The 22,976-nt window shown below is 51.0% G+C and overlaps 1 protein-coding gene across 1 annotated transcript in view; it reads left to right on the forward strand.

Annotated features, from left to right (window-relative positions):
- The window catches only part of LOC137478606 (uncharacterized), a 37,010-nt gene extending 15,262 nt beyond the window's left edge, over positions 1-21,748 (forward strand). Inside the window, exons 20-45 of the mRNA XM_068198582.1 lie at positions 308-640; positions 1,171-1,503; positions 2,034-2,366; positions 2,896-3,228; positions 3,759-4,071; positions 4,617-4,954; positions 5,485-5,817; positions 6,348-6,680; positions 7,211-7,528; positions 8,074-8,385; positions 8,657-8,675; positions 8,944-9,269; positions 9,799-10,120; positions 10,660-10,973; positions 11,525-11,846; positions 12,385-12,708; positions 13,248-13,571; positions 14,111-14,424; positions 14,976-15,287; positions 15,839-16,150; positions 17,249-17,579; positions 17,789-17,997; positions 18,637-18,809; positions 19,203-19,591; positions 20,421-20,692; positions 21,360-21,748. Coding sequence (XP_068054683.1) covers positions 308-640; positions 1,171-1,503; positions 2,034-2,366; positions 2,896-3,228; positions 3,759-4,071; positions 4,617-4,954; positions 5,485-5,817; positions 6,348-6,680; positions 7,211-7,528; positions 8,074-8,385; positions 8,657-8,675; positions 8,944-9,269; positions 9,799-10,120; positions 10,660-10,973; positions 11,525-11,846; positions 12,385-12,708; positions 13,248-13,571; positions 14,111-14,424; positions 14,976-15,287; positions 15,839-16,150; positions 17,249-17,579; positions 17,789-17,997; positions 18,637-18,809; positions 19,203-19,591; positions 20,421-20,692; positions 21,360-21,532 — 7,715 coding nt within the window. The 3' untranslated portion in view covers positions 21,533-21,748. The remainder of the gene's footprint in view (positions 1-307; positions 641-1,170; positions 1,504-2,033; positions 2,367-2,895; positions 3,229-3,758; positions 4,072-4,616; positions 4,955-5,484; positions 5,818-6,347; positions 6,681-7,210; positions 7,529-8,073; positions 8,386-8,656; positions 8,676-8,943; positions 9,270-9,798; positions 10,121-10,659; positions 10,974-11,524; positions 11,847-12,384; positions 12,709-13,247; positions 13,572-14,110; positions 14,425-14,975; positions 15,288-15,838; positions 16,151-17,248; positions 17,580-17,788; positions 17,998-18,636; positions 18,810-19,202; positions 19,592-20,420; positions 20,693-21,359) is intronic.
- The last annotated feature ends 1,228 nt before the right edge of the window (positions 21,749-22,976 follow it).

Raw genomic sequence — 22,976 nt, forward strand, 5'->3', positions numbered from 1 at the left:
CCTTTCCTCCCCTACAGCTGCCACAAGCACAACTACGGCCAGCCCCATCACCTCTGCTCCTTCAGGTGGGTCTGAATTTCTCCTGCGTTTTCTGGCCGCTGCTTCTTGCAGAAAGAATTAGTGCCTCAGAGTTTGGTGTCTGGTTTTCTCTGTAGGAGAGGAGATGCCAGGAAAAGCAGTTCAACAGAGCTGAGACTGGCAACTGTGGTGGCCTGAAATCCATAGAGTGATTCCAAGGCCCTGGCTAGAGGAAGTGCCTTCATGCTAAAATCTCTTCTCAAGTTTTCCATACCTCCTTCTTTCCCAGATGCCACCATCAGCCTGGTGAACGGCACGAACCGCTGCGAGGGTCGCGTGGAGATTTCACACTCTGGGGGCCGGGGCACCGTCTGCGACGATGGCTGGGACCTGAGAGATGCCCAGGTGGTGTGCAGGCAGCTGGGATGTGGCGCTGCTGTTTCTGCAACATCAAGTGCCTCCTTTGGACAAGGCAGTGGCAGCATCTACCTGGACGATGTGAGCTGCACAGGGTCCGAATCGTCCCTCTTCCAGTGCGGCCACAATGGCTGGGGCGTCCACAACTGTGGCCACCGTGAAGATGCTGGTGTTGTGTGCTCAGGTACCACTGATTTGACTGCCTGCATTCTGGGACTCTTTCAGGAAGTCTTCCCTCTTGCCTGGAATTCTTTGTGTGTTGGGGATGTCAGCGGGAATTTGTTTTTGCTTGGTCCCACCATGAAGAGACCATTGTGCTGACACCCCCAGGCTCTCCATTGCCCATGTGCCAAGCTGGCAGCAACGTGCCCAGCCCTGGGAGAAAGCCAGGCATGAACCTTCATCCAACAAGCCTCACCTGCCTCTTTCCTTTCCTCCCCTACAGCTGCCACAAGCACAACTACGGCCAGCCCCATCACCTCTGCTCCTTCAGGTGGGTCTGAATTTCTCCTGCGTTTTCTGGCCGCTGCTTCTTGCAGAAAGAATTAGTGCCTCAGAGTTTGGTGTCTGGTTTTCTCTGTAGGAGAGGAGATGCCAGGAAAAGCAGTTCAACAGAGCTGAGACTGGCAACTGTGGTGGCCTGAAATCCATAGAGTGATTCCAAGGCCCTGGCTAGAGGAAGTGCCTTCATGCTAAAATCTCTTCTCAAGTTTTCCATACCTCCTTCTTTCCCAGATGCCACCATCAGCCTGGTGAACGGCACGAACCGCTGCGAGGGTCGCGTGGAGATTTCACACTCTGGGGGCCGGGGCACCGTCTGCGACGATGGCTGGGACCTGAGAGATGCCCAGGTGGTGTGCAGGCAGCTGGGATGTGGCGCTGCTGTTTCTGCAACATCAAGTGCCTCCTTTGGACAAGGCAGTGGCAGCATCTACCTGGACGATGTGAGCTGCACAGGGTCCGAATCGTCCCTCTTCCAGTGCGGCCACAATGGCTGGGGCGTCCACAACTGTGGCCACCGTGAAGATGCTGGTGTTGTGTGCTCAGGTACCACTGATTTGACTGCCTGCATTCTGGGACTCTTTCAGGAAGTCTTCCCTCTTGCCTGGAATTCTTTGTGTGTTGGGGATGTGAGCGGGAATTTGTTTTTGCTTGGTCCCACCATGAAGAGACCATTGTGCTGACACCCCCAGGCTCTCCATTGCCCATGTGCCAAGCTGGCAGCAACGTGCCCAGCCCTGGGAGAAAGCCAGGCATGAACCTTCATCCAACAAGCCTCACCTGCCTCTTTCCTTTCCTCCCCTACAGCTGCCACAAGCACAACTACGGCCAGCCCCATCACCTCTGCTCCTTCAGGTGGGTCTGAATTTCTCCTGCGTTTTCTGGCCGCTGCTTCTTGCAGAAAGAATTAGTGCCTCAGAGTTTGGTGTCTGGTTTTCTCCGTAGGAGAGGAGATGCCAGGAAAAGCAGTTCAACAGAGCTGAGACTGGCAACTGTGGTGGCCTGAAATCCATAGAGTGATTCCAAGGCCCTGGCTAGAGGAAGTGCCTTCATGCTAAAATCTCTTCTCAAGTTTTCCATACCTCCTTCTTTCCCAGATGCCACCATCAGCCTGGTGAACGGCACGAACCGCTGCGAGGGTCGCGTGGAGATTTCACACTCTGGGGGCCGGGGCACCGTCTGCGACGATGGCTGGGACCTGAGAGATGCCCAGGTGGTGTGCAGGCAGCTGGGATGTGGCGCTGCTGTTTCTGCAACATCAAGTGCCTCCTTTGGACAAGGCAGTGGCAGCATCTACCTGGACGATGTGAGCTGCACAGGGTCCGAATCGTCCCTCTTCCAGTGCGGCCACAATGGCTGGGGCGTCCACAACTGTGGCCACCGTGAAGATGCTGGTGTTGTGTGCTCAGGTACCACTGATTTGACTGCCTGCATTCTGGGACTCTTTCAGGAAGTCTTCCCTCTTGCCTGGAATTCTTTGTGTGTTGGGGATGTAAGCGGGAATTTGTTTTTGCTTGGTCCCACCATGAGAGACCATTGTGCTGACACCCCCAGGCTCTCCATTGCCCATGTGCCAAGCTGGCAGCAACGTGCCCAGCCCTGGGAGAAAGCCAGGCATGAACCTTCATCCAACAAGCCTCACCTGCCTCTTTCCTTTCCTCCCCTACAGCTGCCACAAGCACAACTACGGCCAGCCCCATCACCTCTGCTCCTTCAGGTGGGTCTGAATTTCTCCTGCGTTTTCTGGCCGCTGCTTCTTGCAGAAAGAATTAGTGCCTCAGAGTTTGGTGTCTGGTTTTCTCCGTCGGAGAGGAGATGCCAGGAAAAGCAGTTCAACAGAGCTGAGACTGGCAATTGTGGTGGCCTGAAATCCATAGAGTGATTCCAAAGGCCGGGCTAGAGGAAGTGCCTTCATGCTAAAATCTCTTCTCAAGTTTTCCATACCTCCTTCTTTCCCAGATGCCACCATCAGCCTGGTGAACGGCACGAACCGCTGCGAGGGTCGCGTGGAGATTTCACACTCTGGGGGCCGGGGCACCGTCTGCGACGATGGCTGGGACCTGAGAGATGCCCAGGTGGTGTGCAGGCAGCTGGGATGTGGCGCTGCTGTTTCTGCAACATCAAGTGCCTCCTTTGGACAAGGCAGTGGCAGCATCTACCTGGACGATGTGAGCTGCACAGGGTCCGAATCGTCCCTCTTCCAGTGCGGCCACAATGGCTGGGGCGTCCACAACTGTGGCCACCGTGAAGATGCTGGTGTTGTGTGCTCAGGTACCACTGATTTGACTGCCTGCATTCTGGGACTCTTTCAGGAAGTCTTCCCTCTTGCCTGGAATTCTTTGTGTGTTGGGGATGTAAGCGGGAATTTGTTTTTGCTTGGTCCCACCATGAAGAGACCATTGTGCTGACACCCCCAGGCTCTCCATTGCCCATGTGCCAAGCTGGCAGCAACGTGCCCAGCCCTGGGAGAAAGCCAGGCATGAACCTTCATCCAACAAGCCTCACCTGCCTCTTTCCTTTCCTCCCCTACAGCTGCCACAAGCACAACTACGGCCAGCCCCATCACCTCTGCTCCTTCAGGTGGGTCTGAATTTCTCCTGCGTTTTCTGGCCGCTGCTTCTTGCAGAAAGAATTAGTGCCTCAGAGTTTGGTGTCTGGTTTTCTCCGTCGGAGAGGAGATGCCAGGAAAAGCAGTTCAACAGAGCTGAGACTGGCAATTGTGGTGGCCTGAAATCCATAGAGTGATTCCAAAGGCCGGGCTAGAGGAAGTGCCTTCATGCTAAAATCTCTTCTCAAGTTTTCCATACCTCCTTCTTTCCCAGATGCCACCATCAGCCTGGTGAACGGCACGAACCGCTGCGAGGGTCGCGTGGAGATTTCACACTCTGGGGGCCGGGGCACCGTCTGCGACGATGGCTGGGACCTGAGAGATGCCCAGGTGGTGTGCAGGCAGCTGGGATGTGGCGCTGCTGTTTCTGCAACATCAAGTGCCTCCTTTGGACAAGGCAGTGGCAGCATCTACCTGGACGATGTGAGCTGCACAGGGTCCGAATCGTCCCTCTTCCAGTGCGGCCACAATGGCTGGGGCGTCCACAACTGTGGCCACCGTGAAGATGCTGGTGTTGTGTGCTCAGGTACCACTGATTTGACTGCCTGCATTCTGGGACTCTTTCAGGAAGTCTTCCCTCTTGCCTGGAATTCTTTGTGTGTTGGGGATGTCAGCGGGAATTTGTTTTTGCTTGGTCCCACCATGAAGAGACCATTGTGCTGACACCCCCAGGCTCTCCATTGCCCATGTGCCAAGCTGGCAGCAACGTGCCCAGCCCTGGGAGAAAGCCAGGCATGAACCTTCATCCAACAAGCCTCACCTGCCTCTTTCCTTTCCTCCCCTACAGCTGCCACAAGCACAACTACGGCCAGCCCCATCACCTCTGCTCCTTCAGGTGGGTCTGAATTTCTCCTGCGTTTTCTGGCCGCTGCTTCTTGCAGAAAGAATTAGTGCCTCAGAGTTTGGTGTCTGGTTTTCTCTGTAGGAGAGGAGATGCCAGGAAAAGCAGTTCAACAGAGCTGAGACTGGCAACTGTGGTGGCCTGAAATCCATAGAGTGATTCCAAAGGCCTGGCTAGAGGAAGTGCCTTCATGCTAAAATCTCTTCTCAAGTTTTCCATACCTCCTTCTTTCCCAGATGCCACCATCAGCCTGGTGAACGGCACGAACCGCTGCGAGGGTCGTGTGGAGATTTCACACTCTGGGGGCCGGGGCACCGTCTGCGACGATGGCTGGGACCTGAGAGATGCCCAGGTGGTGTGCAGGCAGCTGGGATGTGGCGCTGCTGTTTCTGCAACATCAAGTGCCTCCTTTGGACAAGGCAGTGGCAGCATCTACCTGGACGATGTGAGCTGCACAGGGTCCGAATCGTCCCTCTTCCAGTGCGGCCACAATGGCTGGGGCGTCCACAACTGTGGCCACCGTGAAGATGCTGGTGTTGTGTGCTCAGGTACCACTGATTTGACTGCCTGCATTCTGGGACTCTTTCAGGAAGTCTTCCCTCTTGCCTGGAATTCTTTGTGTGTTGGGGATGTGAGCGGGAATTTGTTTTTGCTTGGTCCCACCATGAAGAGACCATTGTGCTGACACCCCCAGGCTCTCCATTGCCCATGTGCCAAGCTGGCAGCAACGTGCCCAGCCCTGGGAGAAAGCCAGGCATGAACCTTCATCCAACAAGCCTCACCTGCCTCTTTCCTTTCCTCCCCTACAGCTGCCACAAGCACAACTACGGCCAGCCCCATCACCTCTGCTCCTTCAGGTGGGTCTGAATTTCTCCTGCGTTTTCTGGCCGCTGCTTCTTGCAGAAAGAATTAGTGCCTCAGAGTTTGGTGTCTGGTTTTCTCTGTAGGAGAGGAGATGCCAGGAAAAGCAGTTCAACAGAGCTGAGACTGGCAACTGTGGTGGCCTGAAATCCATAGAGTGATTCCAAGGCCCTGGCTAGAGGAAGTGCCTTCATGCTAAAATCTCTTCTCAAGTTTTCCATACCTCCTTCTTTCCCAGATGCCACCATCAGCCTGGTGAACGGCACGAACCGCTGCGAGGGTCGCGTGGAGATTTCACACTCTGGGGGCCGGGGCACCGTCTGCGACGATGGCTGGGACCTGAGAGATGCCCAGGTGGTGTGCAGGCAGCTGGGATGTGGCGCTGCTGTTTCTGCAACATCAAGTGCCTCCTTTGGACAAGGCAGTGGCAGCATCTACCTGGACGATGTGAGCTGCACAGGGTCCGAATCGTCCCTCTTCCAGTGCGGCCACAATGGCTGGGGCGTCCACAACTGTGGCCACCGTGAAGATGCTGGTGTTGTGTGCTCAGGTACCACTGATTTGACTGCCTGCATTCTGGGACTCTTTCAGGAAGTCTTCCCTCTTGCCTGGAATTCTTTGTGTGTTGGGGATGTGAGCGGGAATTTGTTTTTGCTTGGTCCCACCATGAAGAGACCATTGTGCTGACACCCCCAGGCTCTCCATTGCCCATGTGCCAAGCTGGCAGCAACGTGCCCAGCCCTGGGAGAAAGCCAGGCATGAACCTTCATCCAACAAGCCTCACCTGCCTCTTTCCTTTCCTCCCCTACAGCTGCCACAAGCACAACTACGGCCAGCCCCATCACCTCTGCTCCTTCAGGTGGGTCTGAATTTCTCCTGCGTTTTCTGGCCGCTGCTTCTTGCAGAAAGAATTAGTGCCTCAGAGTTTGGTGTCTGGTTTTCTCTGTAGGAGAGGAGATGCCAGGAAAAGCAGTTCAACAGAGCTGAGACTGGCAATTGTGGTGGCCTGAAATCCATAGAGTGATTCCAAAGGCCGGGCTAGAGGAAGTGCCTTCATGCTAAAATCTCTTCTCAAGTTTTCCATACCTCCTTCTTTCCCAGATGCCACCATCAGCCTGGTGAACGGCACGAACCGCTGCGAGGGTCGCGTGGAGATTTCACACTCTGGGGGCCGGGGCACCGTCTGCGACGATGGCTGGGACCTGAGAGATGCCCAGGTGGTGTGCAGGCAGCTGGGATGTGGCGCTGCTGTTTCTGCAACATCAAGTGCCTCCTTTGGACAAGGCAGTGGCAGCATCTACCTGGACGATGTGAGCTGCACAGGGTCCGAATCGTCCCTCTTCCAGTGCGGCCACAATGGCTGGGGCGTCCACAACTGTGGCCACCGTGAAGATGCTGGTGTTGTGTGCTCAGGTACCACTGATTTGACTGCCTGCATTCTGGGACTCTTTCAGGAAGTCTTCCCTCTTGCCTGGAATTCTTTGTGTGTTGGGGATGTGAGCGGGAATTTGTTTTTGCTTGGTCCCACCATGAAGAGACCATTGTGCTGACACCCCCAGGCTCTCCATTGCCCATGTGCCAAGCTGGCAGCAACGTGCCCAGCCCTGGGAGAAAGCCAGGCATGAACCTTCATCCAACAAGCCTCACCTGCCTCTTTCCTTTCCTCCCCTACAGCTGCCACAAGCACAACTACGGCCAGCCCCATCACCTCTGCTCCTTCAGGTGGGTCTGAATTTCTCCTGCGTTTTCTGGCCGCTGCTTCTTGCAGAAAGAATTAGTGCCTCAGAGTTTGGTGTCTGGTTTTCTCCGTCGGAGAGGAGATGCCAGGAAAAGCAGTTCAACAGAGCTGAGACTGGCAACTGTGGTGGCCTGAAATCCATAGAGTGATTCCAAGGCCCTGGCTAGAGGAAGTGCCTTCATGCTAAAATCTCTTCTCAAGTTTTCCATACCTCCTTCTTTCCCAGATGCCACCATCAGCCTGGTGAACGGCACGAACCGCTGCGAGGGTCGTGTGGAGATTTCACACTCTGGGGGCCGGGGCACCGTCTGCGACGATGGCTGGGACCTGAGAGATGCCCAGGTGGTGTGCAGGCAGCTGGGATGTGGCGCTGCTGTTTCTGCAACATCAAGTGCCTCCTTTGGACAAGGCAGTGGCAGCATCTACCTGGACGATGTGAGCTGCACAGGGTCCGAATCGTCCCTCTTCCAGTGCGGCCACAATGGCTGGGGCGTCCACAACTGTGGCCACCGTGAAGATGCTGGTGTTGTGTGCTCAGGTACCACTGATTTGACTGCCTGCATTCTGGGACTCTTTCAGGAAGTCTTCCCTCTTGCCTGGAATTCTTTGTGTGTTGGGGATGTGAGCGGGAATTTGTTTTTGCTTGGTCCCACCATGAAGAGACCATTGTGCTGACACCCCCAGGCTCTCCATTGCCCATGTGCCAAGCTGGCAGCAACGTGCCCAGCCCTGGGAGAAAGCCAGGCATGAACCTTCATCCAACAAGCCTCACCTGCCTCTTTCCTTTCCTCCCCTACAGCTGCCACAAGCACAACTACGGCCAGCCCCATCACCTCTGCTCCTTCAGGTGGGTCTGAATTTCTCCTGCGTTTTCTGGCCGCTGCTTCTTGCAGAAAGAATTAGTGCCTCAGAGTTTGGTGTCTGGTTTTCTCTGTAGGAGAGGAGATGCCAGGAAAAGCAGTTCAACAGAGCTGAGACTGGCCATTGTGGTGGCCTGAAATCCATAGAGTGATTCCAAGGCCCTGGCTAGAGGAAGTGCCTTCATGCTAAAATCTCTTCTCAAGTTTTCCATACCTCCTTCTTTCCCAGATGCCACCATCAGCCTGGTGAACGGCACGAACCGCTGCGAGGGTCGCGTGGAGATTTCACACTCTGGGGGCCAGGGCACCGTCTGCGACGATGGCTGGGACCTGAGAGATGCCCAGGTGGTGTGCAGGCAGCTGGGATGTGGCGCTGCTGTTTCTGCAACATCAAGTGCCTCCTTTGGACAAGGCAGTGGCAGCATCTACCTGGACGATGTGAGCTGCACAGGGTCCGAATCGTCCCTCTTCCAGTGCGGCCACAATGGCTGGGGCGTCCACAACTGTGGCCACCGTGAAGATGCTGGTGTTGTGTGCTCAGGTACCACTGATTTGACTGCCTGCATTCTGGGACTCTTTCAGGAAGTCTTCCCTCTTGCCTGGAATTCTTTGTGTGTTGGGGATGTGAGCGGGAATTTGTTTTTGCTTGGTCCCACCATGAAGAGACCATTGTGCTGACACCCCCAGGCTCTCCATTGCCCATGTGCCAAGCTGGCAGCAACGTGCCCAGCCCTGGGAGAAAGCCAGGCATGAACCTTCATCCAACAAGCCTCACCTGCCTCTTTCCTTTCCTCCCCTACAGCTGCCACAAGCACAACTACGGCCAGCCCCATCACCTCTGCTCCTTCAGGTGGGTCTGAATTTCTCCTGCGTTTTCTGGCCGCTGCTTCTTGCAGAAAGAATTAGTGCCTCAGAGTTTGGTGTCTGGTTTTCTCCGTCGGAGAGGAGATGCCAGGAAAAGCAGTTCAACAGAGCTGAGACTGGCAACTGTGGTGGCCTGAAATCCATAGAGTGATTCCAAAGGCCTGGCTAGAGGAAGTGCCTTCATGCTAAAATCTCTTCTCAAGTTTTCCATACCTCCTTCTTTCCCAGATGCCACCATCAGCCTGGTGAACGGCACGAACCGCTGCGAGGGTCGCGTGGAGATTTCACACTCTGGGGGCCGGGGCACCGTCTGCGACGATGGCTGGGACCTGAGAGATGCCCAGGTGGTGTGCAGGCAGCTGGGATGTGGCGCTGCTGTTTCTGCAACATCAAGTGCCTCCTTTGGACAAGGCAGTGGCAGCATCTACCTGGACGATGTGAGCTGCACAGGGTCCGAATCGTCCCTCTTCCAGTGCGGCCACAATGGCTGGGGCGTCCACAACTGTGGCCACCGTGAAGATGCTGGTGTTGTGTGCTCAGGTACCACTGATTTGACTGCCTGCATTCTGGGACTCTTTCAGGAAGTCTTCCCTCTTGCCTGGAATTCTTTGTGTGTTGGGGATGTCAGCGGGAATTTGTTTTTGCTTGGTCCCACCATGAGAGACCATTGTGCTGACACCCCCAGGCTCTCCATTGCCCATGTGCCAAGCTGGCAGCAACGTGCCCAGCCCTGGGAGAAAGCCAGGCATGAACCTTCATCCAACAAGCCTCACCTGCCTCTTTCCTTTCCTCCCCTACAGCTGCCACAAGCACAACTACGGCCAGCCCCATCACCTCTGCTCCTTCAGGTGGGTCTGAATTTCTCCTGCGTTTTCTGGCCGCTGCTTCTTGCAGAAAGAATTAGTGCCTCAGAGTTTGGTGTCTGGTTTTCTCTGTAGGAGAGGAGATGCCAGGAAAAGCAGTTCAACAGAGCTGAGACTGGCAACTGTGGTGGCCTGAAATCCATAGAGTGATTCCAAGGCCCTGGCTAGAGGAAGTGCCTTCATGCTAAAATCTCTTCTCAAGTTTTCCATACCTCCTTCTTTCCCAGATGCCACCATCAGCCTGGTGAACGGCACGAACCGCTGCGAGGGTCGCGTGGAGATTTCACACTCTGGGGGCCGGGGCACCGTCTGCGACGATGGCTGGGACCTGAGAGATGCCCAGGTGGTGTGCAGGCAGCTGGGATGTGGCGCTGCTGTTTCTGCAACATCAAGTGCCTCCTTTGGACAAGGCAGTGGCAGCATCTACCTGGACGATGTGAGCTGCACAGGGTCCGAATCGTCCCTCTTCCAGTGCGGCCACAATGGCTGGGGCGTCCACAACTGTGGCCACCGTGAAGATGCTGGTGTTGTGTGCTCAGGTACCACTGATTTGACTGCCTGCATTCTGGGACTCTTTCAGGAAGTCTTCCCTCTTGCCTGGAATTCTTTGTGTGTTGGGGATGTGAGCGGGAATTTGTTTTTGCTTGGTCCCACCATGAAGAGACCATTGTGCTGACACCCCCAGGCTCTCCATTGCCCATGTGCCAAGCTGGCAGCAACGTGCCCAGCCCTGGGAGAAAGCCAGGCATGAACCTTCATCCAACAAGCCTCACCTGCCTCTTTCCTTTCCTCCCCTACAGCTGCCACAAGCACAACTACGGCCAGCCCCATCACCTCTGCTCCTTCAGGTGGGTCTGAATTTCTCCTGCGTTTTCTGGCCGCTGCTTCTTGCAGAAAGAATTAGTGCCTCAGAGTTTGGTGTCTGGTTTTCTCCGTCGGAGAGGAGATGCCAGGAAAAGCAGTTCAACAGAGCTGAGACTGGCAACTGTGGTGGCCTGAAATCCATAGAGTGATTCCAAAGGCCTGGCTAGAGGAAGTGCCTTCATGCTAAAATCTCTTCTCAAGTTTTCCATACCTCCTTCTTTCCCAGATGCCACCATCAGCCTGGTGAACGGCACGAACCGCTGCGAGGGTCGCGTGGAGATTTCACACTCTGGGGGCCGGGGCACCGTCTGCGACGATGGCTGGGACCTGAGAGATGCCCAGGTGGTGTGCAGGCAGCTGGGATGTGGCGCTGCTGTTTCTGCAACATCAAGTGCCTCCTTTGGACAAGGCAGTGGCAGCATCTACCTGGACGATGTGAGCTGCACAGGGTCCGAATCGTCCCTCTTCCAGTGCGGCCACAATGGCTGGGGCGTCCACAACTGTGGCCACCGTGAAGATGCTGGTGTTGTGTGCTCAGGTACCACTGATTTGACTGCCTGCATTCTGGGACTCTTTCAGGAAGTCTTCCCTCTTGCCTGGAATTCTTTGTGTGCTGGGGATGTCAGCGGGAATTTGTTTTTGCTTGGTCCCACCATGAAGAGACCATTGTGCTGACACCCCCAGGCTCTCCATTGCCCATGTGCCAAGCTGGCAGCAACGTGCCCAGCCCTGGGAGAAAGCCAGGCATGAACCTTCATCCAACAAGCCTCACCTGCCTCTTTCCTTTCCTCCCCTACAGCTGCCACAAGCACAACTACGGCCAGCCCCATCACCTCTGCTCCTTCAGGTGGGTCTGAATTTCTCCTGCGTTTTCTGGCCGCTGCTTCTTGCAGAAAGAATTAGTGCCTCAGAGTTTGGTGTCTGGTTTTCTCGGTAGGAGAGGAGATGCCAGGAAAAGCAGTTCAACAGAGATGAGACTGGCAACTGTGGTGGCCTGAAATCCATAGAGTGATTCCAAGGCCCTGGCTAGAGGAAGTGCCTTCATGCTAAAATCTCTTCTCAAGTTTTCCATACCTCCTTCTTTCCCAGATGCCACCATCAGCCTGGTGAACGGCACGAACCGCTGCGAGGGTCGCGTGGAGATTTCACACTCTGGGGGCCGGGGCACCGTCTGCGACGATGGCTGGGACCTGAGAGATGCCCAGGTGGTGTGCAGGCAGCTGGGATGTGGCGCTGCTGTTTCTGCAACATCAAGTGCCTCCTTTGGACAAGGCAGTGGCAGCATCTACCTGGACGATGTGAGCTGCACAGGGTCCGAATCGTCCCTCTTCCAGTGCGGCCACAATGGCTGGGGCGTCCACAACTGTGGCCACCGTGAAGATGCTGGTGTTGTGTGCTCAGGTACCACTGATTTGACTGCCTGCATTCTGGGACTCTTTCAGGAAGTCTTCCCTCTTGCCTGGAATTCTTTGTGTGTTGGGGATGTGAGCGGGAATTTGTTTTTGCTTGGTCCCACCATGAGAGACCATTGTGCTGACACCCCCAGGCTCTCCATTGCCCATGTGCCAAGCTGGCAGCAACGTGCCCAGCCCTGGGAGAAAGCCAGGCATGAACCTTCATCCAACAAGCCTCACCTGCCTCTTTCCTTTCCTCCCCTACAGCTGCCACAAGCACAACTACGGCCAGCCCCATCACCTCTGCTCCTTCAGGTGGGTCTGAATTTCTCCTGCGTTTTCTGGCCGCTGCTTCTTGCAGAAAGAATTAGTGCCTCAGAGTTTGGTGTCTGGTTTTCTCTGTAGGAGAGGAGATGCCAGGAAAAGCAGTTCAACAGAGCTGAGACTGGCAACTGTGGTGGCCTGAAATCCATAGAGTGATTCCAAAGGCCGGGCTAGAGGAAGTGCCTTCATGCTAAAATCTCTTCTCAAGTTTTCCATACCTCCTTCTTTCCCAGATGCCACCATCAGCCTGGTGAACGGCACGAACCGCTGCGAGGGTCGCGTGGAGATTTCACACTCTGGGGGCCGGGGCACCGTCTGCGACGATGGCTGGGACCTGAGAGATGCCCAGGTGGTGTGCAGGCAGCTGGGATGTGGCGCTGCTGTTTCTGCAACATCAAGTGCCTCCTTTGGACAAGGCAGTGGCAGCATCTACCTGGACGATGTGAGCTGCACAGGGTCCGAATCGTCCCTCTTCCAGTGCGGCCACAATGGCTGGGGCGTCCACAACTGTGGCCACCGTGAAGATGCTGGTGTTGTGTGCTCAGGTACCACTGATTTGACTGCCTGCATTCTGGGACTCTTTCAGGAAGTCTTCCCTCTTGCCTGGAATTCTTTGTGTGTTGGGGATGTAAGCGGGAATTTGTTTTTGCTTGGTCCCACCATGAAGAGACCATTGTGCTGACACCCCCAGGCTCTCCATTGCCCATGTGCCAAGCTGGCAGCAACGTGCCCAGCCCTGGGAGAAAGCCAGGCATGAACCTTCATCCAACAAGCCTCACCTGCCTCTTTCCTTTCCTCCCCTACAGCTGCCACAAGCACAACTACGGCCAGCCCCATCACCTCTGCTCCTTCAGGTGGGTCTGAATTTCTCCTGCGTTTTCTGGCCGCTGCTTCTTGCAGAAAGAATTAGTGCCTCAGAGTTTGGTGTCTGGTTTTCTCTGTAGGAGAGGAGATGCCAGGAAAAGCAGTTCAACAGAGCTGAGACTGGCCATTGTGGTGGCCTGAAATCCATAGAGTGATTCCAAGGCCCTGGCTAGAGGAAGTGCCTTCATGCTAAAATCTCTTCTCAAGTTTTCCATACCTCCTTCTTTCCCAGATGCCACCATCAGCCTGGTGAACGGCACGAACCGCTGCGAGGGTCGCGTGGAGATTTCACACTCTGGGGGCCGGGGCACCGTCTGCGACGATGGCTGGGACCTGAGAGATGCCCAGGTGGTGTGCAGGCAGCTGGGATGTGGCGCTGCTGTTTCTGCAACATCAAGTGCCTCCTTTGGACAAGGCAGTGGCAGCATCTACCTGGACAATGTGAGCTGCACAGGGTCCGAATCGTCCCTCTTCCAGTGCGGCCACAATGGCTGGGGCGTCCACAACTGTGGCCACCGTGAAGATGCTGGTGTTGTGTGCTCAGGTACCACTGATTTGACTGCCTGCATTCTGGGACTCTTTCAGGAAGTCTTCCCTCTTGCCTGGAATTCTTTGTGTGTTGGGGATGTGAGCGGGAATTTGTTTTTGCTTGGTCCCACCATGAAGAGACCATTGTGCTGACACCCCCAGGCTCTCCATTGCCCATGTGCCAAGCTGGCAGCAACGTGCCCAGCCCTGGGAGAAAGCCAGGCATGAACCTTCATCCAACAAGCCTCACCTGCCTCTTTCCTTTCCTCCCCTACAGCTGCCACAAGCACAACTACGGCCAGCCCCATCACCTCTGCTCCTTCAGGTGGGTCTGAATTTCTCCTGCGTTTTCTGGCCGCTGCTTCTTGCAGAAAGAATTAGTGCCTCAGAGTTTGGTGTCTGGTTTTCTCTGTAGGAGAGGAGATGCCAGGAAAAGCAGTTCAACAGAGCTGAGACTGGCAACTGTGGTGGCCTGAAATCCATAGAGTGATTCCAAGGCCCTGGCTAGAGGAAGTGCCTTCATGCTAAAATCTCTTCTCAAGTTTTCCATACCTCCTTCTTTCCCAGATGCCACCATCAGCCTGGTGAACGGCACGAACCGCTGCGAGGGTCGCGTGGAGATTTCACACTCTGGGGGCCGGGGCACCGTCTGCGACGATGGCTGGGACCTGAGAGATGCCCAGGTGGTGTGCAGGCAGCTGGGATGTGGCGCTGCTGTTTCTGCAACATCAAGTGCCTCCTTTGGACAAGGCAGTGGCAGCATCTACCTGGACAATGTGAGCTGCACAGGGTCCGAATCGTCCCTCTTCCAGTGCGGCCACAATGGCTGGGGCGTCCACAACTGTGGCCACCGTGAAGATGCTGGTGTTGTGTGCTCAGGTACCACTGATTTGACTGCCTGCATTCTGGGACTCTTTCAGGAAGTCTTCCCTCTTGCCTGGAATTCTTTGTGTGTTGGGGATGTGAGCGGGAATTTGTTTTTGCTTGGTCCCACCATGAAGAGACCATTGTGCTGACACCCCCAGGCTCTCCATTGCCCATGTGCCAAGCTGGCAGCAACGTGCCCAGCCCTGGGAGAAAGCCAGGCATGAACCTTCATCCAACAAGCCTCACCTGCCTCTTTCCTTTCCTCCCCTACAGCTGCCACAAGCACAACTACGGCCAGCCCCATCACCTCTGCTCCTTCAGGTGGGTCTGAATTTCTCCTGCGTTTTCTGGCCGCTGCTTCTTGCAGAAAGAATTAGTGCCTCAGAGTTTGGTGTCTGGTTTTCTCCGTCGGAGAGGAGATGCCAGGAAAAGCAGTTCAACAGAGCTGAGACTGGCAACTGTGGTGGCCTGAAATCCATAGAGTGATTCCAAAGGCCTGGCTAGAGGAAGTGCCTTCATGCTAAAATCTCTTCTCAAGTTTTCCATACCTCCTTCTTTCCCAGATGCCACCATCAGCCTGGTGAACGGCACGAACCGCTGCGAGGGTCGCGTGGAGATTTCACACTCTGGGGGCCGAGGCACCGTCTGCGACGATGGCTGGGACCTGAGAGATGCCCAGGTGGTGTGCAGGCAGCTGGGATGTGGCGCTGCTGTTTCTGCAACATCAAGTGCCTCCTTTGGACAAGGCAGTGGCAGCATCTACCTGGACGATGTGAGCTGCACAGGGTCCGAATCGTCCCTCTTCCAGTGCGGCCACAATGGCTGGGGCGTCCACAACTGTGGCCACCGTGAAGATGCTGGTGTTGTGTGCTCAGGTACCACTGATTTGACTGCCTGCATTCTGGGACTCTTTCAGGAAGTCTTCCCTCTTGCCTGGAATTCTTTGTGTGTTGGGGATGTGAGCGGGAATTTGTTTTTGCTTGGTCCCACCATGAAGAGACCATTGTGCTGACACCCCCAGGCTCTCCATTGCCCATGTGCCAAGCTGGCAGCAACGTGCCCAGCACTGGGAGAAAGCCAGGCATGAACCTTCATCCAACAAGCCTCACCTGCCTCTTTCCTTTCCTCCCCTACAGCTGCCACAAGCACAACTACGGCCAGCCCCATCACCTCTGCTCCTTCAGGTGGGTCTGAATTTCTCCTGCGTTTTCTGGCCGCTGCTTCTTGCAGAAAGAATTAGTGCCTCAGAGTTTGGTGTCTGGTTTTCTCCGTAGGAGAGGAGATGCCAGGAAAAGCAGTTCAACAGAGCTGAGACTGGCCATTGTGGTGGCCTGAAATCCATAGAGTGATTCCAAAGGGCTGGCTAGAGGAAGTGCCTTCATGCTAAAATCTCTTCTCAAGTTTTCCATACCTCCTTCTTTCCCAGATGCCACCATCAGCCTGGTGAACGGCACGAACCGCTGCGAGGGTCGCGTGGAGATTTCACACTCTGGGGGCCGGGGCACCGTCTGCGACGATAGCTGGGACCTGAGAGATGCCCAGGTGGTGTGCAGGCAGCTGGGATGTGGCGCTGCTGTTTCTGCAACATCAAGTGCCTCCTTTGGACAAGGCAGTGGCAGCATCTACCTGGACGATGTGAGCTGCACAGGGTCCGAATCGTCCCTCTTCCAGTGCGGCCACAATGGCTGGGGCGTCCACAACTGTGGCCACTATGAAGATGCTGGTGTTGTGTGCTCAGGTACCACTGATTTGACTGCCTGCATTCTGGGACTCTTTCAGGAAGTCTTCCCTCTTGCCTGGAATTCTTTGTGTGTTGGGGATGTGAGCGGGAATTTGTTTTTGCTTGGTCCCACCATGAAGAGACCATTGTGCTGACACCCCCAGGCTCTCCATTGCCCATGTGCCAAGCTGGCAGCAACGTGCCCAGCACTGGGAGAAAGCCAGGCATGAACCTTCATCCAACAAGCCTCACCTGCCTCTTTCCTTTCCTCCCCTACAGCTGCCACAAGCACAACTACGGCCAGCCCCATCACCTCTGCTCCTTCAGGTGGGTCTGAATTTCTCCTGCGTTTTCTGGCCGCTGCTTCTTGCAGAAAGAATTAGTGCCTCAGATGCTTGTGTTTAGCCTTCTCTTAGGGAGAGCAGATTCTGCGAAAAGCACGGCAGAATGTAGAAATTGAGGGTTGTGGTGACCTGAAATTCATAGAGCATCGTCAAGGCCCTCTCAAGGGAAGATTCTTCCTTTTGTTCTGTTTTGACTGGACTTAAATGTACATTTGGGATGAGTGCAGGATTATGTTTTTGGTTGATCCCACCATGTAAGAGCATTCTGCTGAGACCCCCAGGCTCTCCATTGCCCAGTGTCATGGTGCCACCAACATTCCCTGGGTGGTAGAAAACCTTGTCATGCTCCCTCATCCTCCAGCGCCTCAGCTACTTCCTTTTTTTTTGTCTCATTCAGCTGCCAAAAGCATAGTCCCAGTTACAATTCCTTCAGGTTTTTATTTTTATGTGTTTTTTCCCATTTCTCCAATCCATTTCTCTTGAAGTGGCATAATTTCTGTTTTGCAGTTGTAAGCTATTTAATTTGTATTGTACAATACATTGGGAAAAATCCTTTCTTGTTTTAATTCTTTATATGCTATACACCAGTCTTTTGTGTTTGAGTGATTCTATGGTTGGGGGAGGATTTCAGAGTATGCTGATTACATGGGACATTTTCTTTTGTTAATTCTCTGATTTTATGGTATTTAGGCCACCACCTTTTACTTTATTTCATACCTATATGCCTGAAGCCCACAGAGGTAATAACTGCAAGCACAGCTCATAATACTCTAAAGAGTTCATCACTCTTGTAGCCTAACTGAGAGGAGCACTCTCATTATGTTTCTTTTGAGATTTAAACTTGTGTTGCCATGGTTTCTGTATATAGAACATATTTTTATTTGGTCTGAAGAAAATCTAAATTACTCACTTCTATCCCTTATTTTCTTTTTTTTTTTTTCCTTTCCTTTTTCAGGTCAAAAAATTATTTGTGGTGATATACTTTTTAAGTCCTCCGGAACATTTCATAGTCCTTCTTTGAATCCTTCAGATAAAGCAGATTGTTTGTGGCAAATACATGTAACAAACAATTTCCTCATTGCTCTCACATTTGATAGCATTCAGTAAGTAAACCACCTTCTGCTTGGGCAATAAAAAAATTCCAAATCTCAACTGCATCCACAGTTCCTGGGCACATTTCCCATCCTATAATTGAAAGCTAAATATACATGGGAAATGTGTGAGTGCAAAATCCTGTTATATTGTTCATTCAGCATTTAAACATCAAAGTTTAGCAAATGCATTTTTTAATAAGTTCTCATTTCTTCCTCAGGTTGCAAGGTGGATGTCATAATGACTATATTGAGATCTATGATGGGCCACCCAAATCTTCTCCTCTACTTGGAAGAATTTGTTCTAGTTCTCATCTCACATACACCTCATCTTCAAACTTCATGTCTGTGAGGTTTTACAGTGACTCCAGATATTCCAGTGGAAGTTTTCGGGCTCAGTATCAGTCATTTCCAGCAGACCAGAACACCAGTAAATTGTCATTCTATTTTTAATTCTGTTCTCTTGGTAATATCTTCTTTGCTCAGAAGTGTTTATACACTGTTATTTTATAAATAAGTAAGGAATCCCACGTAGATGATGTTCCTACTTGAATTTTGTGACTGATTATTGACTGCTCACTTTCAGAAAATAACCACTTTTTCTTCTTTGAAAATATTAATTTTATTTGCCTTTAGGTGTTTTCTATGTCATTTTCTAAACTCTTATTTTCTTTGTATCACATCATAATTCATATATATTTTTATACCTTTCTGGACAAATTTTCACAGAGTCATAGAAATGTTGGTTAGAAGGAACTTTTGGAGTTTTCCTAGGCCAACTATTCAAAACAGACCTACTGCCAACACCAGGTCAGGTCCATTAAGAACTGGTCTAGCTATGTGTCTAGAAATATTCAAAGGATGAAATATTTAAAGCTACTACTTTGGGTGACCTGTTGCAGTACTGTCCTACTGCTTACTCATATCTAAGTCTCAAGTGTAAAAATAAGTGGTTTGGCTTATGAATTCTCTTCCCTAAATGGTAGCAGTGATTGCACCTGTTGGACTTGCAATATGAAAGCATTATCAAGTACCCAAAATCACTAATAATTCTTTTTTTTTTCCCTAGCCCTTCTGTGCTTGCCAACCTACATGAGTGCAGTGGTAGACAGACGCTATCTCCAGTCCCAGGGCTACTCAGTGGACAGCATCAGCCTGGCAGACCCTCAATGTAGACCAAAAATTACATCAACTGAGGTTATATTCAACATTTCATACAGCGACTGTGGTACACGTAGACAGGTTGGTGTCAAGACATTTGGGACAGCTCTGGACATGGGAATTTAAAAGCCATTTGGAAAATTGTTGTGGGTTGCAAAGGGTGTTGTAGGCCACAGGCATGCAAAACACAGAAAAGGAGCATGTGTTTCTGGAGGCTGAATTTGTTAAATATTTTTACTTATCCTTCCCAGGGTACTTATATCCCTGTACTATTTCAGAATGATGTTCTAGAGAACAAAAATAGAGGGGACAGTTAAGTGAGCAGTCCTATCCTGGATGCTTGGGATTTTTCAGTGGGACATGTCCTTTGTGACTGCCAGGACCTGGCACATACAGAAATTCATAATGCTCACAGTATTTGCAGTGAACATGACCACATGTGGTAATTTAACACTCATTTAATGTGTCAAACAGGGCAACAACGAAACAATCACCTACTCCAACGTGATAAAAGTGCCTGCTCCTGGCAGAGTCATCAAGAGGCAAAAGGACCTTCACTTGCACATCAGCTGCAAAATGCTGCAGAACACCTGGGTTCAAGTCATGTACGTTGCTGATGATGTCATTGATGTCAACAAAACCCAGTATGGCAGATACGATGTGAGCCTGATGTTCTACACCTCCTCATCTTTCCAGTGGCCAGTGCATGACTTCCCATACTATGTTGACATGAATCAGAATTTGTTCCTCCAAGCTTCTCTTCACAGCTCTGACCAAAATCTGACCGTGTTTGTGGACACGTGTGTGGCATCACCTAATTCTAGTGATTTTAGAACACTGGTCTATGAATTGACCAAAAGTGGGTAAGAACTTTGTAAAAAATTGCTCTAAAAGTGTCTTTATGTGTTCTAAAAGAGCTTACTTTGTGAAATGAGGTGATTTCGGACCAGTGTACATTGGTTGTAATTCTCAGGGCAAATGTTCCTCTAAGAACAACTTTTTGGCAAAGCCTAAGTAAAATTCAGAATGACAACCAAATGCAATCAAGCACTGAGATTTCACTCAAGGAGTCAATGAGGAAATGGAGGTCTAACTCTGTTTCTGAAATAGACATATGAAAGGGAGGGATGTCCACAGCTCTACATTTCTCTACATCATGAGTTTTACAGCATCATTACTGGAATACAAAACTGTCTACCCAAAAGGAAGAGAAATTCCTTAGCATTTTCTTACTATTCTAGAAACCTAAACCTCTTTGCCTAAATTTATACCAAAGTACATTGAAACACTAAAGAGAAGTGTATTAAAATTAGTTTCATGCTTCCAGAGTGTAAAGGAGAACTTTCTCTTTCAGCAACAACTTTCAAGGGCCTCTTTTCAAACAGAAAAATCCTGTTTGCAAATGCATGACAAGCTCTCACCTGAAACACAGAAACCAGCAGAACCACTAGCCATTTTTCAGCTATTCATGTTTACACAGAACTTGTTAAGCTATGAAATTTCTGTGCTGTGCATATTTAGTAATTTCTCTTCTTACTAAAAGCACTTTTTTTTAAAACCTTTTGATTTCTCTTTTACTTCCTGGTTTTATATTTAACCTTGGAACTTATTGCAAAGAGAGGATGTAATAGTGCTTCTACTCCAGTGAAGCTGTGAGTTAATAGCTAATCTGTTGATTTTATTTCCTTCCAGGTGTGCTAGTGACCCTAGCTACGCTCTCTTCCCCTCGCCACGCAGCGATGTCGTTCGGTTTGGGTTTAACGCCTTCTCGTTCGTGAACCGATTCCCGTCGGTGTTCCTGCGGTGTGAGCTGCTGGTGTGCAGGTACCATGACTACTCCTCCCGCTGCTACCAAGGCTGTGTTAGCAGGTTCAAGAGGAATGCAGATTCTTCCCACCAGCAAGTGAATGTTGTTGTTGGACCTGTGCAGCTTCGGGAAGCTCACGCTGAGAACAGGAACACTGGTAAGTTTAAATATCTTTAATAACGTAAGACTCTGTGTGTTACTGTCTGTTTGCATTTCAGTTCAGACAGGAAATCCAGCTCTGAAATGGGCCTTTGCTGGTTTATTTACAACTCTGCTATAATTCTTTTGGGGGATTATTTATTTATATATATATATATATATAATAGTTCTATTAGATTTACAAGCTCTTTCTTTTCTATCATACTTTAGATCCATTCTTTGTTCTGCACATATCAAATGGCAATTGTTTAAGTTCTATGGGAAGAGGGATGAGATGTAACTAATCTGATTTATATTAATTTGCCAAAGATGTCTGTGCCTAATTTGCATGTCTGTTATTTATTTACAATCAATCTCTAGGTCCTCTTGGAAATGCTGTTTCTCAGTGTCCTGTAGCTGCTGTTTCCACTACCAGAAAGCAACATCTTAGGGTCTTTGAGTGTAATCATTACAGACTCCCAGTTTCTCTTTAATTTCTTGCCACAATCTTTACTTGTTTTGCATGGCCACAGAATAATTTGTGAAATAATTTGCAGTTTTCTGATCAGATCCAGATTAGAGCTTTTTAACTCAAATTCTCTTTGCCTAATTACCTTTGCAATTAACTAGCTCAGGGAAAAAAAAAAACAAAACAGTAAGTTTCTCTCTGCCTCTTTTATGCTCAGGGCTGGCCTCTGAGATCCAGGCAAAAGGGGAGACTCTGAGCTCAGAGCCTGCTGCCAGCTCCCACGTTCTTCTGGCTGTGATCACCGTGGTGCTGGTAGCTGCTGTTCTGACAGGTGGAGGATTTCTTTGGAAGAGGAAACTGCAGGAGACCATCCCGTACCAGAAATTCTGAGAGGCAGCTCAAGGCATGGAGGAGGAAGGATACTTTCACCAGCCACCTGCTTCATTATTTGGGTTTGCAATCAGTGTGAAGGGCAGCTCTTACTTGGCTATTCCACCATCCAGACCATGTTTGAAGAATCAAGATTACACCTGATGTTACCATGAACTGAATTTATAAAGCAATCTGATTTTAAAACCTAAGGTGTAAAGAAGGATTGATTCTTTCGTCCCAGCATCCAAATAAGCATCTTCAGTGCTGGACATTTCAAAGCTTTTCTGTTGAACTCCTCATTGAGTGTCTGTCTGGGAAGACTGAAATAGGTGACTTGAGAAACAAGAACTGACTTATTTGGCCCTTGCTGATATGCAGATGAAACACCTGTGTAGCACCATAGATACACTGGGAAGTAGTACGAGAAAAATGTTTTTTTGCAGTAAAAAATCTCAATAATGAGCCACAAGCAAATATGCTCAGGGGCTTCACGTGAAGAGTTATTGCTGTACAGCAGTCCTGACTTTGGGCAGGTTGGTTCTTCCCAAATTCATATTTCTCTGAGTAAATATAGGCCATTTATACGATTTTATATGGAGGATGAATATAATCACATTACTTAAATATGTAATTAAAAATAACAGGAAAGAAAATGTTTTTTTGAGCAATCCTTTTTTTTTTTTTGTGTACTTGCAAACATCCCACTTGTATGTGTGAACTCATGGCTAACACACTGCTGGGTTGGAGAATGTGGCTTCTGACAAAGTGACTTTGCCAAGCAATGATTCCTGCTCTTGCTCTCACATATTTCTACACCTGGAATGGGTGGGAGGGAGAGAATGTACATAAGTTCCCATAAGGAAGTGTGATCTCTCTCCATGTGAAAACAAAATAAAAAACAAAAAAAAGGAAGAATTTATTTGGAAGAAGCTACTTAATACAGGTGGAAAGGTCACTGGTATTGATTGAGAAATGCCCTTCTTGAAACGTTCCTGTTTTCCAGCCAGCTGTGAAAGAGGTAAGTTCATTTGGAACTGAGCAATGTCAGATGTGCAAGGTGAGCCAAAGTGGTGACGTGTGAGGAAGGTGAGCTGTACTCTGGGGTGACAACCTGACCTGACAAGGAGGATATGGGCAGCTCTGACGGGAACCAGCACCACAGCCTGTACCATTTGTTCCTTCAAGTTGCCTTCTCCTCATGATTCCAGTCAGGGCTCTCATCACCTCTCCATGATGTAAAGAAGGGATCACACAGGTAGGGGCTGGCACTGCACACAGAAAGTGAGAGGTTTTTCCATACTTGAGGAACAAGGATTTAGGGTCCTCCTCCCGCCTCTGCCTGCAGCCACCTTTGGAGGGCAGAGCATCTCAGAAGGCTGACCTGCCTTCACCTGTTCTCTGTACTGGATTGTCCTGGCTCAGAAGAATCCAGCCATCTGCTCAGCACAGCAAGGACTCCCCT

This window comes from Anomalospiza imberbis, chromosome 8 (assembly GCF_031753505.1).
Source record: "Anomalospiza imberbis isolate Cuckoo-Finch-1a 21T00152 chromosome 8, ASM3175350v1, whole genome shotgun sequence".
Classification (NCBI taxonomy): Eukaryota; Metazoa; Chordata; class Aves; order Passeriformes; family Viduidae; genus Anomalospiza; species Anomalospiza imberbis.